Below are 12,179 nucleotides of genomic sequence, written 5' to 3'. Positions count from 1 at the left end.
ATTACACATCAAATATCCAGAGGGAGGACAAAAAAAATTTCAAGGAGAAGAGAGAAGTTGATCGGAACGTCATGATTTCCACTAAAATTCAAAATCCAGAAAAGCAGCTGCCTCCCTTGAGATCATGTGGATCTGCCCCTGAACATGTATATTTTATAATTGGGATCTAAAATGTGTATTACAAATTTTATTATTATTTAAATTATTAAGTAGGTATTAAATTGAGAATTAACTTTTAATTTAGTGACAAAAAATAATATTTTCGGTGTGGAAGACTACATGTTGAAAATCAAAATAAAAGATTCTTTATGAATATTAAATAATTAAGTGACTCAAACTCCAAATTTTTCTTAAAACCATCAATAATAAAATTTATAAATATAGTGAAAATTTAACAAAAATAAAAAGAAACGTAAATAACAAAATTTGAAAACTTATTTGGAACAATACCATTCCATCCTAAACGTAGTTTGCGCCTCGTTTGTGCACATCAATAGAAAATTCCAAGAGCTAAAGTAATTCTCAAGCAAATGGAAGCGGACCGGCTTGAGTACGTATCCTCTGAGATATCTCAACTTTTGCGTGACCGACGTGTCCGGTGCCTATTCGGGGGTGATGAAGGGGGTCACTATTATGTGTGCTTTGAGATTCGTGCAGAACGTATTTAAACGGTTGGGACTTTCCATAAAGTCACGAAAAGTTGGAGATATCTCAGAGGATACGAAGTCGGACCGGCTTGCCGTAGACCCGAAGTATCTTGCAATTTTTTATTATTTTTTTTATTTTTAATGAAATGGTATCTTGCAAAAGTGCAATTGATATAGAAAGGTTTGTAGTTAGTGTACTTGCCAAGTTGCCATTCGTGGAAAGCGACGACTACACAAATTTGGACGCCGCAAATAATCCGTGGCACAGTGTTAACCGAGAGTCGCCATCATCGGACATATTTGCCGACAGCTTTTAATTTTATATAGGAAATAAAATATTTTTAAAGAATAGAAAAAATGACAATCGTTTTATCAATGACATGAAAAGAACTCCATATTTTGTTTGTTGTTTTTTTTCTTAAAAATTGTTAATCAACCGCATATTTAGTGTGATTTCTTAGCATGTTAATTTGAGAGCAGCATATTACATGGTTAAGTGTATGACCGTGGCATGTTAATTACATATCAATTTTTTAAAGAATTGTCAAAAAAAAATTGTATCAAATATGCGGTTATATTATCTATACCATAAAAAGGAACCACATATTTTGTATGTCTTTTGAGAATTCGGCAATTAATTACATATTTCATATAGTTCCTTACCGTATCAATTTGAGCGCGACCAAATGCGCAGTGTGACACATTAGGAATCATATATTATATATTTGATATTGAGAATATGCTATCATGCTACGCGTAGCATAGAGTGCCTCCGTGCAACGGCTCAATATTCGACTTTTTAAAATTCTAACAGTCGATCTGAACTATTCATCTTGTTCTCCATATTAATATGTGTTTGGAGACTAAATTTTACATTTTTTAGAATTTTTTTACTATTTTTTTAGATTTATTGAAAATCGCTGTTTTCAGCAAAACTGGACCATAAAAAAACAGCGATTTTGAATAAATCTAAAAAAATTCCAAAACATGTAAAATTTGATCTCCAAACATATATTAATATGGAGAACAAGATGAACAGTTCGGATCAACCGTTAGAATTTAAAAAAATCAAATATTGAGCCGTTACATGAAGGCCCTCTATACTACGCGTAGCATGCTAGCATGTTCCTTGATATTGTATCTTAGCGAATTCTCAAAAAAGAAAAAAAAATCATCAAATATGCGATTTTTTCTTTTGCAAGTATTTCATCATCTTTCTGATTCATTAAAAAATATTTATCTTTTTTTCTTTAAAATATAAAAAACTCTGCCCGCACCCACGGTCTCGAGTCTATTTCATTCATCGTCAATTTCTTCCGGGTTGAAGCAAGCCACGTGGCAGAGACAATATCCAGCTTGACGGCTTCTCATTGTAAGGTTGTAACTGTAAACGCTTTAATCAATGGCAACGAAGATTTCTTTCTTTTTTTTCTTCCAAGTAGCCAATAGATTCGGAACAGTCAAACAGATGATTCTAGAAAATTAAAATGTCATTTAGCAATTTTACTTTGGACAGTGATAATTAACCCCGCAAAACCAATCCCGCAATTAACCCCGCACAAAATTCCAAAAAACTCCAGCTGTCATTTTTTTTCATAATGTATTAATACTTACGTACAGAAGTATTTATCTCGAAGAACGAAAGTATTTATCCCTAAGCACGAAAGTATTTAGGGGACCATGCACATTTTTTTCATGGAGGGTGGAGGAATCTCAAATCACATGGGGGATCATGCACATTTTTAGAGGTGAGTTTTTTTTTATCTCATTTCAATCTCGTCCATATTTCTCACGATCTATAAAAAATTTTGCGAATCTAAAACCACGAATGTTTTTTACGTAATTTTCTCTTTCAAATGAGATCCATGATGATATACTTTCGGGCAAGTCGTTACAGAAGTATTTATCCCTCATCGTGCAAGTATTTATACCTATACTTGAAAATATTTTTTTGCATATAATACTTATAATACTTGATATTGATACTTTCATATGTCAGTATAAATACTTATAATACATGATATTAATACTTTCATATATCAGTATAAATACTTATAATACATGATATTAATACTTTCATATGTCTGTGTAGGTATAAATACTTGCACGATGAGGGATAAATACTTCTGTAATAACTTGTCCAAAAGTATGTCATCATGGATCTCATTTGAAAGAGAAAATTACGTAGAAAATGCTCGCGATTTTAGATTCGCAAAATTTCTCATATATCGTGAAATATGTGAACGAGATTGAAATGAGATAAAAATAATTTGGAATGGAGGGATGGTGGGGGGATGGAATGGGGGGAGTAATATAATTGTTCTTTTACTTTCCCTTTTTCTTATTCATCATCATCATCATTATTGCCTTTTCTTATTCATCGTAAATCATTATGAGGTTTCTGGTTTTGAGAGGTTAAAAATTATTTGTAATATAGTTGATTAAAGTTTTATTATTCATGTGAAAGGTGGTATGTATAAAATTCACTGTATGCATTAAATATAGTTTCAATAATAAATAATAAAATCTGACAACATTTGTTAATTGCTTAAGAAAAGTAAGTCATGAGGCATTTACCCCATGGATATTAATTTACATGACGACCTAAATTAAAAATGAGGAGGGTTCAAATGCACCCAAAATTTTGTGCACCCAAATGCACCCTATTCTTTTTCTCCATTTTCAAAGTCCGAATAGTCAATCCGAACCGTTATATGCGATATATATATTAAGATGTACTTGGAGACCAAATTTTACATTTTTTTTGAATTTTTTTACTATTTATTAAGTCACTTTGAAAAATCGCTGATCCAATGGTCCAGAAAATGTAAAATCAGCGATTTTCAAAGTGGCTTAATAAATAGTAAAAAAATTCCAAAAAATATAAAATTTGGTCTCCAAGCACATCTTAATATATAGATAACATCTAACGGTTCGGATTGACTATTCAGACTTTGAAAACGGAGAAAAAGAATTTGAAAGATAAGGTGCATTTGGGTGCACAAAAATTTGGGTGCATTTGAACCCTCCTCATTAAAAATAGATCATTTAATTATAGTAATTTGGTAATTCTAAATTCACGTGGTGTTTATCATGACTATTTTAGACAAAAATAATTATTATTAGAAAGAGGTTCAATATTAGTTCGGTTCATAATTAATCTATAAAGAGTAATACATGCACTATTTATTTGTAATCTTATTATATATGTATATTAAATGCGTTCATAGTTTTCTTCAAAAAGCGTTTATATTTGATGATATATTATTTGCATTTTATATATAATTAGGACTTAAAACTTACAAAATTATATTTTTAGCCTCGAGCAGCAGAGCGTGTAAATTATATCTCCTTATAAATTATGACCATTAAAGAATATATTAAAACACTTTACATTTTATATATAGATATAAATATTTGTAAGTAAAATGAGAATGCAGAACAATTGGTTAAATATAATCTCTCTTATTCTAACATGTTAGGTGAGAAAAATGTTAATTCCCAAGACCGTGTGATGAAAGAAATAGGCAAATATAAAGTGGGTCTTGTAAAGAAAATACCAGTCACTCGCCACACCATGACTTTATATTTATCCTTCACAAAGGATCTAATTCGTGATTGAGTACTTTCGGTTTTCAAGTTGCAACCTTCAGACTTCAGTCTTTCAAGGCGTCAAGTCTTCAACCATCCTGCCGCGGTGCCACCTGCCTCCAGTCGCGTAAGGTTCCGGATCCACTGAGCTAATGTACCTTTTACTTTCAATTTGTACCGTCAGATCAGAATTCGGACAAATCCGACCCAAATCAGTAATGAGCGGGATTTCTTTATGATTCGTGCTAGTGTATAACGAACGGGCCGGATTTAAAATAGAAGAATAAATTCCCTGAAGCCTTACGTCAGAATCTCTTCGTCCAACGATTCGGATCCCCTGAAGTAAATTAAATTTTTAGTTTAGATCCAAACCGTCCGATCTGCATTGGCACGGATATTAAAGTATCCCTGTGTATTGAATCTCGGGCCGGATTGGTTCGGATTCTGATCGAACGGTCTGAATATAAACTTAAATTTTTATTTAGTTTAGGGGATAATGACCGACGTCCCAAGCACTTATCCTTAGAATCCCTTTCAGGCCTTCCAACTTTAAACTCCCGTCTCACGAGTCATTCGCATCCTCTGAGATATCTCATATTTTGCGTGACCTTTTGGAATATCACAACCTTTCAAATACGTTCTACACGAATCTCAAATCTGAAATAATACTGGTCCCCGTCCTATCTCCGAATAGGAACCGGACACGTTGGTCACGCAAAATATGAGATATCTCAGAGGATACGCACTCCTCACAACTACACGACTCCAACAAAAACAAAAACAAAAAGAAAGAAAAAGAAAAAGAAAAATAACACTGATTTTTTGCTAACTTTTTTCAGTTGTTTTTCTATGTTTCTACCTTCTCTTCCTCGTGAGATGACGAAAAACAATGCGGGGTAATGGTACTCTCCACCGCACCGCCTGCTTTCTTTTTCCTCTTCTCGCGCTCTGCTAAACCCTCTTCCATCCCCACCGCCACCTCCGCCTCCGTCTCCTTCTCTCGCTCGTCACTTGCGTTTCCCTCTCTGCAATTGAGCAAGGCGAGACGGAGGGATGGTGAAGACGACGCCTTTTCATCAGGCAGGGCCTATCAGAAACTAGAGGAGGAGATATTCGAGTTCATGCGAAGATCGAAGAAACCAGATGTTTTTCCCACGAAAGAGGAGCTGATTGAGTCGGGAAAGAGGGATTTGGCCGAGGCCGTGGTTGCGCAAGGCGGCTGGCTCGCCTTTGGTTGGGATTTGGAGAAGGAACGAGGGAAAGGGAAGTATAGTTGTGATTCTAACAGTGCCGTTGTCGAAGAAAATGCTCCCTTAGGACATGAGAACAAGATTAGAGATTGTCGTTCTGGAGGCCATCCAGATTATCCTGAGGTTTCTGTCTCTGGGAGATCCATGTAAGACTGAATATTTGTTTTGAATTGCGCCTTTTACCTTTTCTGGAATCATTAACTGGTTTGCTGAGCTCAGCTTGAACAACTTATTTGGTTGCAGAACTTGTTTTAACCGTTAGTAGTGATGGATAACCTTACAGTTATGATAAAGGCATTCAAGAAAAATCTTGTGGGTACCTGGATTAGATACTGAAAATTAAATTGAGCTTTTCTTTTTCTTGTTCTGACAATAGAGAAAGTGAGGGAATTGTCGCAAACCTTGTAATCGGAAGGACTAGTTTGGTTAAAATTTATTTAGGGAGGGCTGTTTTGTGAAGTTTTTCTGATGCATTATCCAAAAAAAAAGCTACTTGTCGTCTCTATGAGCCCATTTGTTAGTAGTTACGTAGAGTCCCTATATAGTATAAATCACATTTCCGTACATGTTTTGTAGGTAACCTAATTTTAGTACTTGTGTATGAGAACAAAAATAGCTACTTTTATGGATGTAGCCTGACATTGTCATGTTTAGCAAGCATTAAAGAAAAAGCTTGCGGGGGTACCAGGATTAGATACTGGAAATTAGGCCAGAATTGAGCGCTTGTATTTTGTGTTTTTACAATAGGGAAAGTGAGGGAATTGTCGCAGAAGTTTTTATTGGAAGGACTAGTTTGGTAAAATTTATTTAGGGAGGGCTGTTTTGTGAAGTTTTCCTGATGAATTATCCAAAAAAAGAGCCACTTATCGTCTCCATGAACCCATGTGTTTGTAGTTATAGAGCCCCTATATAGTATAAATCACATTTGCGTTTGGGTTTTCTGTAGGTAACGTAATTTTAGTAACTTACATATGAGAACAAAAATAGCTACTTTTATGGATGTAGCCTGACATTGTTATGGATTTATCAGCATTAAAGAAAAAGGTTACCAGAATTGAATATTTCATTTTCTTGTTCTGACAATTGGTAATGTGAGGGATATGTCGCAAAAGTTGTAATTGGAAGGACTAGTTTGGTTATAATTTATTAGGGAAAGCGAGGGAATTGTCGCAATAGTTGTAATTGAAAGGGACTAGTTTGGTTATAAACTTGTAATTTATTTAGGGAAGGTGAGGAAATTGTCGCAAAAGTTGTAATCGGAAGGACTAGTTTTGCAAAGTTTTAACGGAAAGAGTTACTTATTGTCTCCATGAGCCCATTTGTTGATAGTTACATAGAGCCCCCATACTTGTATAAATCACATTTGCATATGGGTTTTTGTAGGTAACTTTATTTTAGTAACTTGCGTATGAGAACAAAAATAATTACTTTTATGAATGTATCCTGACCTTGTCATGGTTTATTGGTTACCAATCATGGACCTTATGTTGGTTAGACATCATGGCACCATACTTACCAACATCATCAGAAGTGGCAGTTCAGACAGCTGCAGCTGCCAGATCAGCAATGCAGTGTAAATCTATGACCATAAAGGGACTGCTCTAATACTCAACATGCTAAAAGTGCCTAATATAATCACATATGTGATAGGCTTTAATAACCTTTTATCCAATTGTTAAAGGGACGGGGAAGAAAGCACAGATAATACCGGGGTGGAGGGCATATTGAAAAGAATAGAGAAGCAAAGGAGCCTGATAAAAGATAGAAAAGGATACGGCCAACCCTCATACAATAAGCACGAGCTTGATCCCGGAGGAGGTAAGCTTCTAGGTTAACAGCTATTAATTGCGCAACTGAATTCAATATTGGGTGGTTGTAACAGGACCGATTAGACCGTGAGTTTAGTACCATGAGTCCATTGAATATAATAGCATGCATGGAAGTTCCAAAGGAAATGAAAATGGATTTGGTTTAGTAAGATTTGACTTGAATTTATATCACGGTCTGTCAAATTCAACTTTAGAGTACCTTCCTAGAAACTTGCTAGCAGATTCTAATTTTTTTTTTTTTTGAGGTTACTAACCACAGACTAACAGTTCTTTTTCTCTCTTTCAATGAATTTGACATTTCTTTCCATCCTACTTACTCAACTTACAGCAACCATGTTGATTGGCATTTAATTGACACAATTTACAACTTCTTGTTTTTCTCAATACACATATTCCATATGTTTTGCATGGCATCCATCAATTCTGCCGTACCTCATTGCCCCTTTCTATCTTTCTTTGGTTGATCAAATAAATTTTTACCAAATATGGGAGAACCTTTGTTATTCACAGATTTAACCTAGAGTTGTAGGTAAACTCAAATCAAATTTAGATAATTAAATTAGAATGGAAATTTTACTAGTACGTGTTAAAGTCAGTCTGATACTAAATTATTAATCTTTTGTTTCTTATTCCGCAGCTTCCTTCAGCCATAAGCATCCCCTAGAAATAAACAAGATGAGCAATAAACCCAACGCCTTGTCACCTATAGATAAAACTTTGCATGACTATCGCATTATGGCATCAAAAAATGGGAGAAGTTCAATTTCAAATGGTTCGGTCAATTCTTCAACCTCTGACAGATGGACCGGATTGAGTGTCAGCAATGACAACTCTTCTAGTTACGGCAGTGAAGGTTTGTTCTAGTATAACATTAGAGTTTTATGTACTTTAGTCAATTCTAATTATTATAAATAATACAAGAGATGTAATGTGCATGCAGCTGGTAAAATTGTTCTAACTGAAGAGAGAACAACACTAGATTCCGAAACACTGAAGGATGGTTTTGATAATGGAAGGCTTCATACTAGTGCGGTTCACAATGGCAATAGCGGAAGCAGAAAAGAAACATCTCTTGAGATGGGAGATATACGTCAGCGCATCCACCACTTGGAGTCAAGTCTCAATTCTGCACTCGACTCTGTAAGGTCGAGAGTAAAGAAAGTGCTGTCGCACAAAGTGAGTGTTCTTCATGTTTGTAGCGATTTTTTTATATTACTATTATTCATGGAATTTTTTGCAAATAAAATTCAACACAATATTGTGTTTGCAAATCAACCAAAATTTTTTTATACTTAAATCTAAGGCACAACATCCTTGAGATAATTGCAACTGACAACCGTGGCAACTTATTTGGTGGTACATGCAGAATTTAATTGAATATTAACAACATTGCCTCTCTAACTCTAGGAAGCTAAGTGCAGATTAAACAAACAAATATACATGTTGGATCTCAAATTTTCATGAACTTGTTATCAGCAAACTTATGACAAAAGGATCAGGATACTTGAGAAGCTTTTGACCGACTTGATCCTGGTTTAAAATGTTGGATATTATCTGTAAAAAGACTCCACATATTGGGTTGGATTTTAAAATATTAAAAATTAATTTTTGGTTGATACAGTTAGACGAGACCTCTGCTGCTGAGCTGAACAATCTCTCTGATGATTGGGAATTTCGAGAGACTGAAATATTAAAAACTAAAGATGAAGTACGGTCTCTTCGTGCCAGGCTCTCAGTGTTTGAAGGGAAGATGGCACTTCAGATGATGTATAGATTTTTTTGCCCAACTCCAATGTCAAAATTTACTAGTTCTGAATAGACACTGTGCTGCAGTTTTCTCGACAACACGTCAGTTGTCTCCATTACGGGGAAAACAAAAATCATGTGATTTATGATATTTGCCCAAAAAGAACGATCAAAATAACTTGTGCACCAACTGGTTATAAAAATTTAACAGTAATCAGATTATTCTCCATTTCACTATACATGATGGAAATTTATCTTTTTGGACTTCATATTGAACCAATAAGAATTGTGGAGGGTTCCAATGCCTCATGCCTTTCATACCTCATCATACCTCATATTTTATTTATTTGTTTTTAAAGTCCAAATTGTCGATCCGAACTGTTCAACATGATATATATACTAACATGTGGTTAGGGATGAAATTTTATAATTTTTGGAATTTTTTTACTGTTTTTTAAAATGGGTAGAAAATCACAGTTTTTTTAATGGTTAAAAAACAATGATTTTGTACCTATCTTAAAAATTAGTAAAAAATTTCGAAAAAATATAAAATTTCATCTCCATGCATATTTTAGTATAAATATTATGTTGAACGGTTCGGATCGACAATTTGGACTTTGAAAACAAAGATATAAAATATGAGGTATGATGAGGTATGAAAAAGATGAGGCATTGGAACCACCCTCATAAGAATTATATGCACTGACTACCCCTCTTTTTTGAATAATCTTTCTTAGTTTCTTGGTAGCTTATTTCCTTGCTTATTCGTTACTACCTTAGTTGTTTAAGTACTGTGAAGTTCTAGCCCTGGCTGTTGTTTAAGAAGGTAAAAAATTCAGATATAGAGAATGTTTGTGACTGCTGTACAGAATTTATTCAGACTGCGAATTTGTCTAAGAATGCTCTCATAGTCACTAGGGATATTCCATTAAATAGCTACTTTCCAAACTTGGTTCTATTTTGTAAATACAGAATAAGCTGATGCATTTTATTTGAACATTTGTTTGTTTATTAATTAAATTTTTTTCCTTATCAGATTAGGCAGCAGCCAATGTTAGTGACAAAACAATAATACAGCTTTACTGGTAACGGCATAGAATTGAACCATCCTATGTAGGGTGTTTTGCCTTTAGTTGGAGCTTAGAGGCCTATATAAGCCTTAATTCATTCATAAATCAAGAGTCGAGCAATACCAGTTGTACATATATGAAGTCTCATATTTCAGTCTTTGATTAAATGCAATCTGAACAGAGAAGCACAGAAATTATTGGAAGAGAACCAAAAGAGGCTTGATGAGGCTCGAAGGGCTTTGAGCAGTCTACGAAATATAAGTATTGTGTGGCCTAGCCCTGCTTCTGAGGTCCTTTTAGCTGGCTCATTCGATGGATGGACCAGTAAGGTATTTCCTTCTATTGGTGCAATATATTTATTGACAAGCACTTGAAGATGCTTTAAATCCAACTTGAAATATCAGAATAGTGTTGTTAAGTTATTTTGCATATGGTTAAGTTCTGTAATCATATAACACTGGATTATGCTAATAAAAAAAAAAATCCAAACAGGTTTGTTTAGTTTATTTGTTGTACATGATAGTTTATGTTGGTTCTTGTTTAATTTTTTATCTTATGCTTTTGTTATGATATACAGAGGAGGATGGAACAGTCGAGAGAAGGCATTTTTTCTTTAAACCTGATGCTATATCCTGGCAAATACGAGGTATGCATACCAGTCCCTCCTTTTAATTAACAAAGTTCGTGCATGTGTGCGTGCACACACATATGCAGAGTGAGAATAGGACACTGACAAAAACCTTTTGATCTTTTTTTTGTGCTACAGATCAAATTCATTGTTGATGGTGTTTGGACAGTTGACCCATTGCGACCTGTTGTGAATCACAGTGGTCATGAAAATAACATACTCACAGTCGTTTGACTGCTGATTTTGCCTTCTTTTCTTGCAGCCTGTTAACCATGATGCGGGGTACAGTTTTATAAAAGCAAAATTTACCAAGTTATCCTTGTGAAATGGGCATTAGATGGAGTGATTCTTTCTTTTTTGTTCCCTCTTCTAATTATTTTTGTGCCACAATAGATGCTGATGATTGCTGTGTGGTTTACTGATTTGTAGAAAATATAAAGTTTTGTTGCAATATTATTGTATATAGTAATTATCCGAAACATTTTTGGTAGTAATATGTGTGCATAATTTGGTATATCGTGGTGGCTGGTGCGTTTTCATTCCTTTTCTTGTCCCTTGCGTTGCATTTTTTTTTTATGATTAAAAACCGTAGGCGATATTTCATTAATACATACAGTATTTGTATTTGTGTCCGTACTTGTACTATTATAATTGAAACTCCTTTATAAAGTAGTCAAGAAAAATCAGAAAAAAGCAGAATCAAGAGTTATTGTAATTAAAGTGAGAGAGAGGTATACAGGAGAGTCTTCGTGCTCAAATGATGTTTGCGTCTGAATTATTTAAAAAGAAACATAGAGAAAGAAGATAGAAAAAAAAAGTGTTCAAATTATGTTTGTGTCTGAATTATTTAAAAAGAAAAAGAAACAGAGAGAAAGAAGACCGACATTTTTATTTTTACTCAATTAAAAAAATCTTTTAATAATAATAATCAAGGTTTAAGAATAATTTTAAAAACACCCAAATCGTGGAATTTTAATTCCAGCCCGTGGAAAAATTCCACGGTTCCAATTTTTTTTTTTTTTTACAAAACATAAATTTGTATTTATTTTTTATTTTTGTATTGAAATATTAGAAATGTTGGATATATTTCTTTGAAAATAGATGAAATATAATATAATTTGATTTATTAGAAAGACTATAACAAATAACCCGGATCAACATATTTCAGGTCGGATTTTTCGCGCTGTAAGAAAAATTAATATATTTCATTATGTCTTATTGTAAAAAAAAATGCTTGGATTTTGAGTTATTGATCTCGGTTCAAAAGTCACTTCTAGGTAATACAGAAAATATTGTCATCCTTCTAGTACATTTAATTTATAAAAAGTTGTATCTATTTTGAGAATTCTTTTTGAATAACAATCATTAAATAACTTAATGTTTTTATTTTTTTAAAAAATAGATACAACTTTTTATAA

General features: G+C 33.7%; 1 protein-coding gene across 5 annotated transcripts; it reads left to right on the top strand.

Annotated features, from left to right (window-relative positions):
* Nucleotides 1-5,021: 5,021 nt before the first annotated feature.
* LOC144544213 (5'-AMP-activated protein kinase-like protein) lies at nt 5,022-11,255 on the top strand. 5 transcript variants are annotated; one of them, XM_078292633.1, is made up of 8 exons: nt 5,022-5,634; nt 7,170-7,306; nt 7,955-8,170; nt 8,258-8,497; nt 8,943-9,084; nt 10,315-10,457; nt 10,711-10,779; nt 10,900-11,255. In XM_078292633.1, the coding sequence occupies exons 1-8, from the start codon at nt 5,138-5,140 to the stop codon at nt 10,914-10,916; spliced, it is 1,461 nt and encodes a 486-aa protein (XP_078148759.1). In that variant the 5' UTR covers nt 5,022-5,137; the 3' UTR covers nt 10,917-11,255. The 5 variants fall into 5 exon arrangements, with proteins under 5 accessions (XP_078148759.1, XP_078148757.1, XP_078148758.1 ...); XM_078292631.1 differs by having other exon boundaries at nt 5,024-5,634; nt 8,297-8,493; nt 8,939-9,084; nt 10,315-10,462; XM_078292632.1 differs by having other exon boundaries at nt 5,024-5,634; nt 8,258-8,493; nt 8,939-9,084.
* The last annotated feature ends 924 nt before the right edge of the window (nt 11,256-12,179 follow it).

This window comes from Carex rostrata, chromosome 26 (genome assembly GCF_964058835.1).
Source record: "Carex rostrata chromosome 26, lpCarRost1.2, whole genome shotgun sequence".
NCBI lineage: Eukaryota > Viridiplantae > Streptophyta > Magnoliopsida > Poales > Cyperaceae > Carex > Carex rostrata.
This window is presented reverse-complemented; position numbering and strand designations above follow the sequence as displayed.

What these genes read in the sequence shown, in the direction of transcription:
- LOC144544213 (XM_078292630.1), top strand. Translation starts at nt 5,138, where the DNA reads ATGGTACTCTCCACCGCACCGCCTGCTTTCTTTTTCCTCTTCTCGCGC. An exon ending in TCTGTCTCTGGGAGATCCAT is followed by an intron (nt 5,635 to 7,169) that starts GTAAGACTGAAT and finishes CAATTGTTAAAG; the next exon opens with GGACGGGGAAGAAAGCACAG. An exon ending in TCGATGGATGGACCAGTAAG is followed by an intron (nt 10,463 to 10,710) that starts GTATTTCCTTCT and finishes TATGATATACAG; the next exon opens with AGGAGGATGGAACAGTCGAG.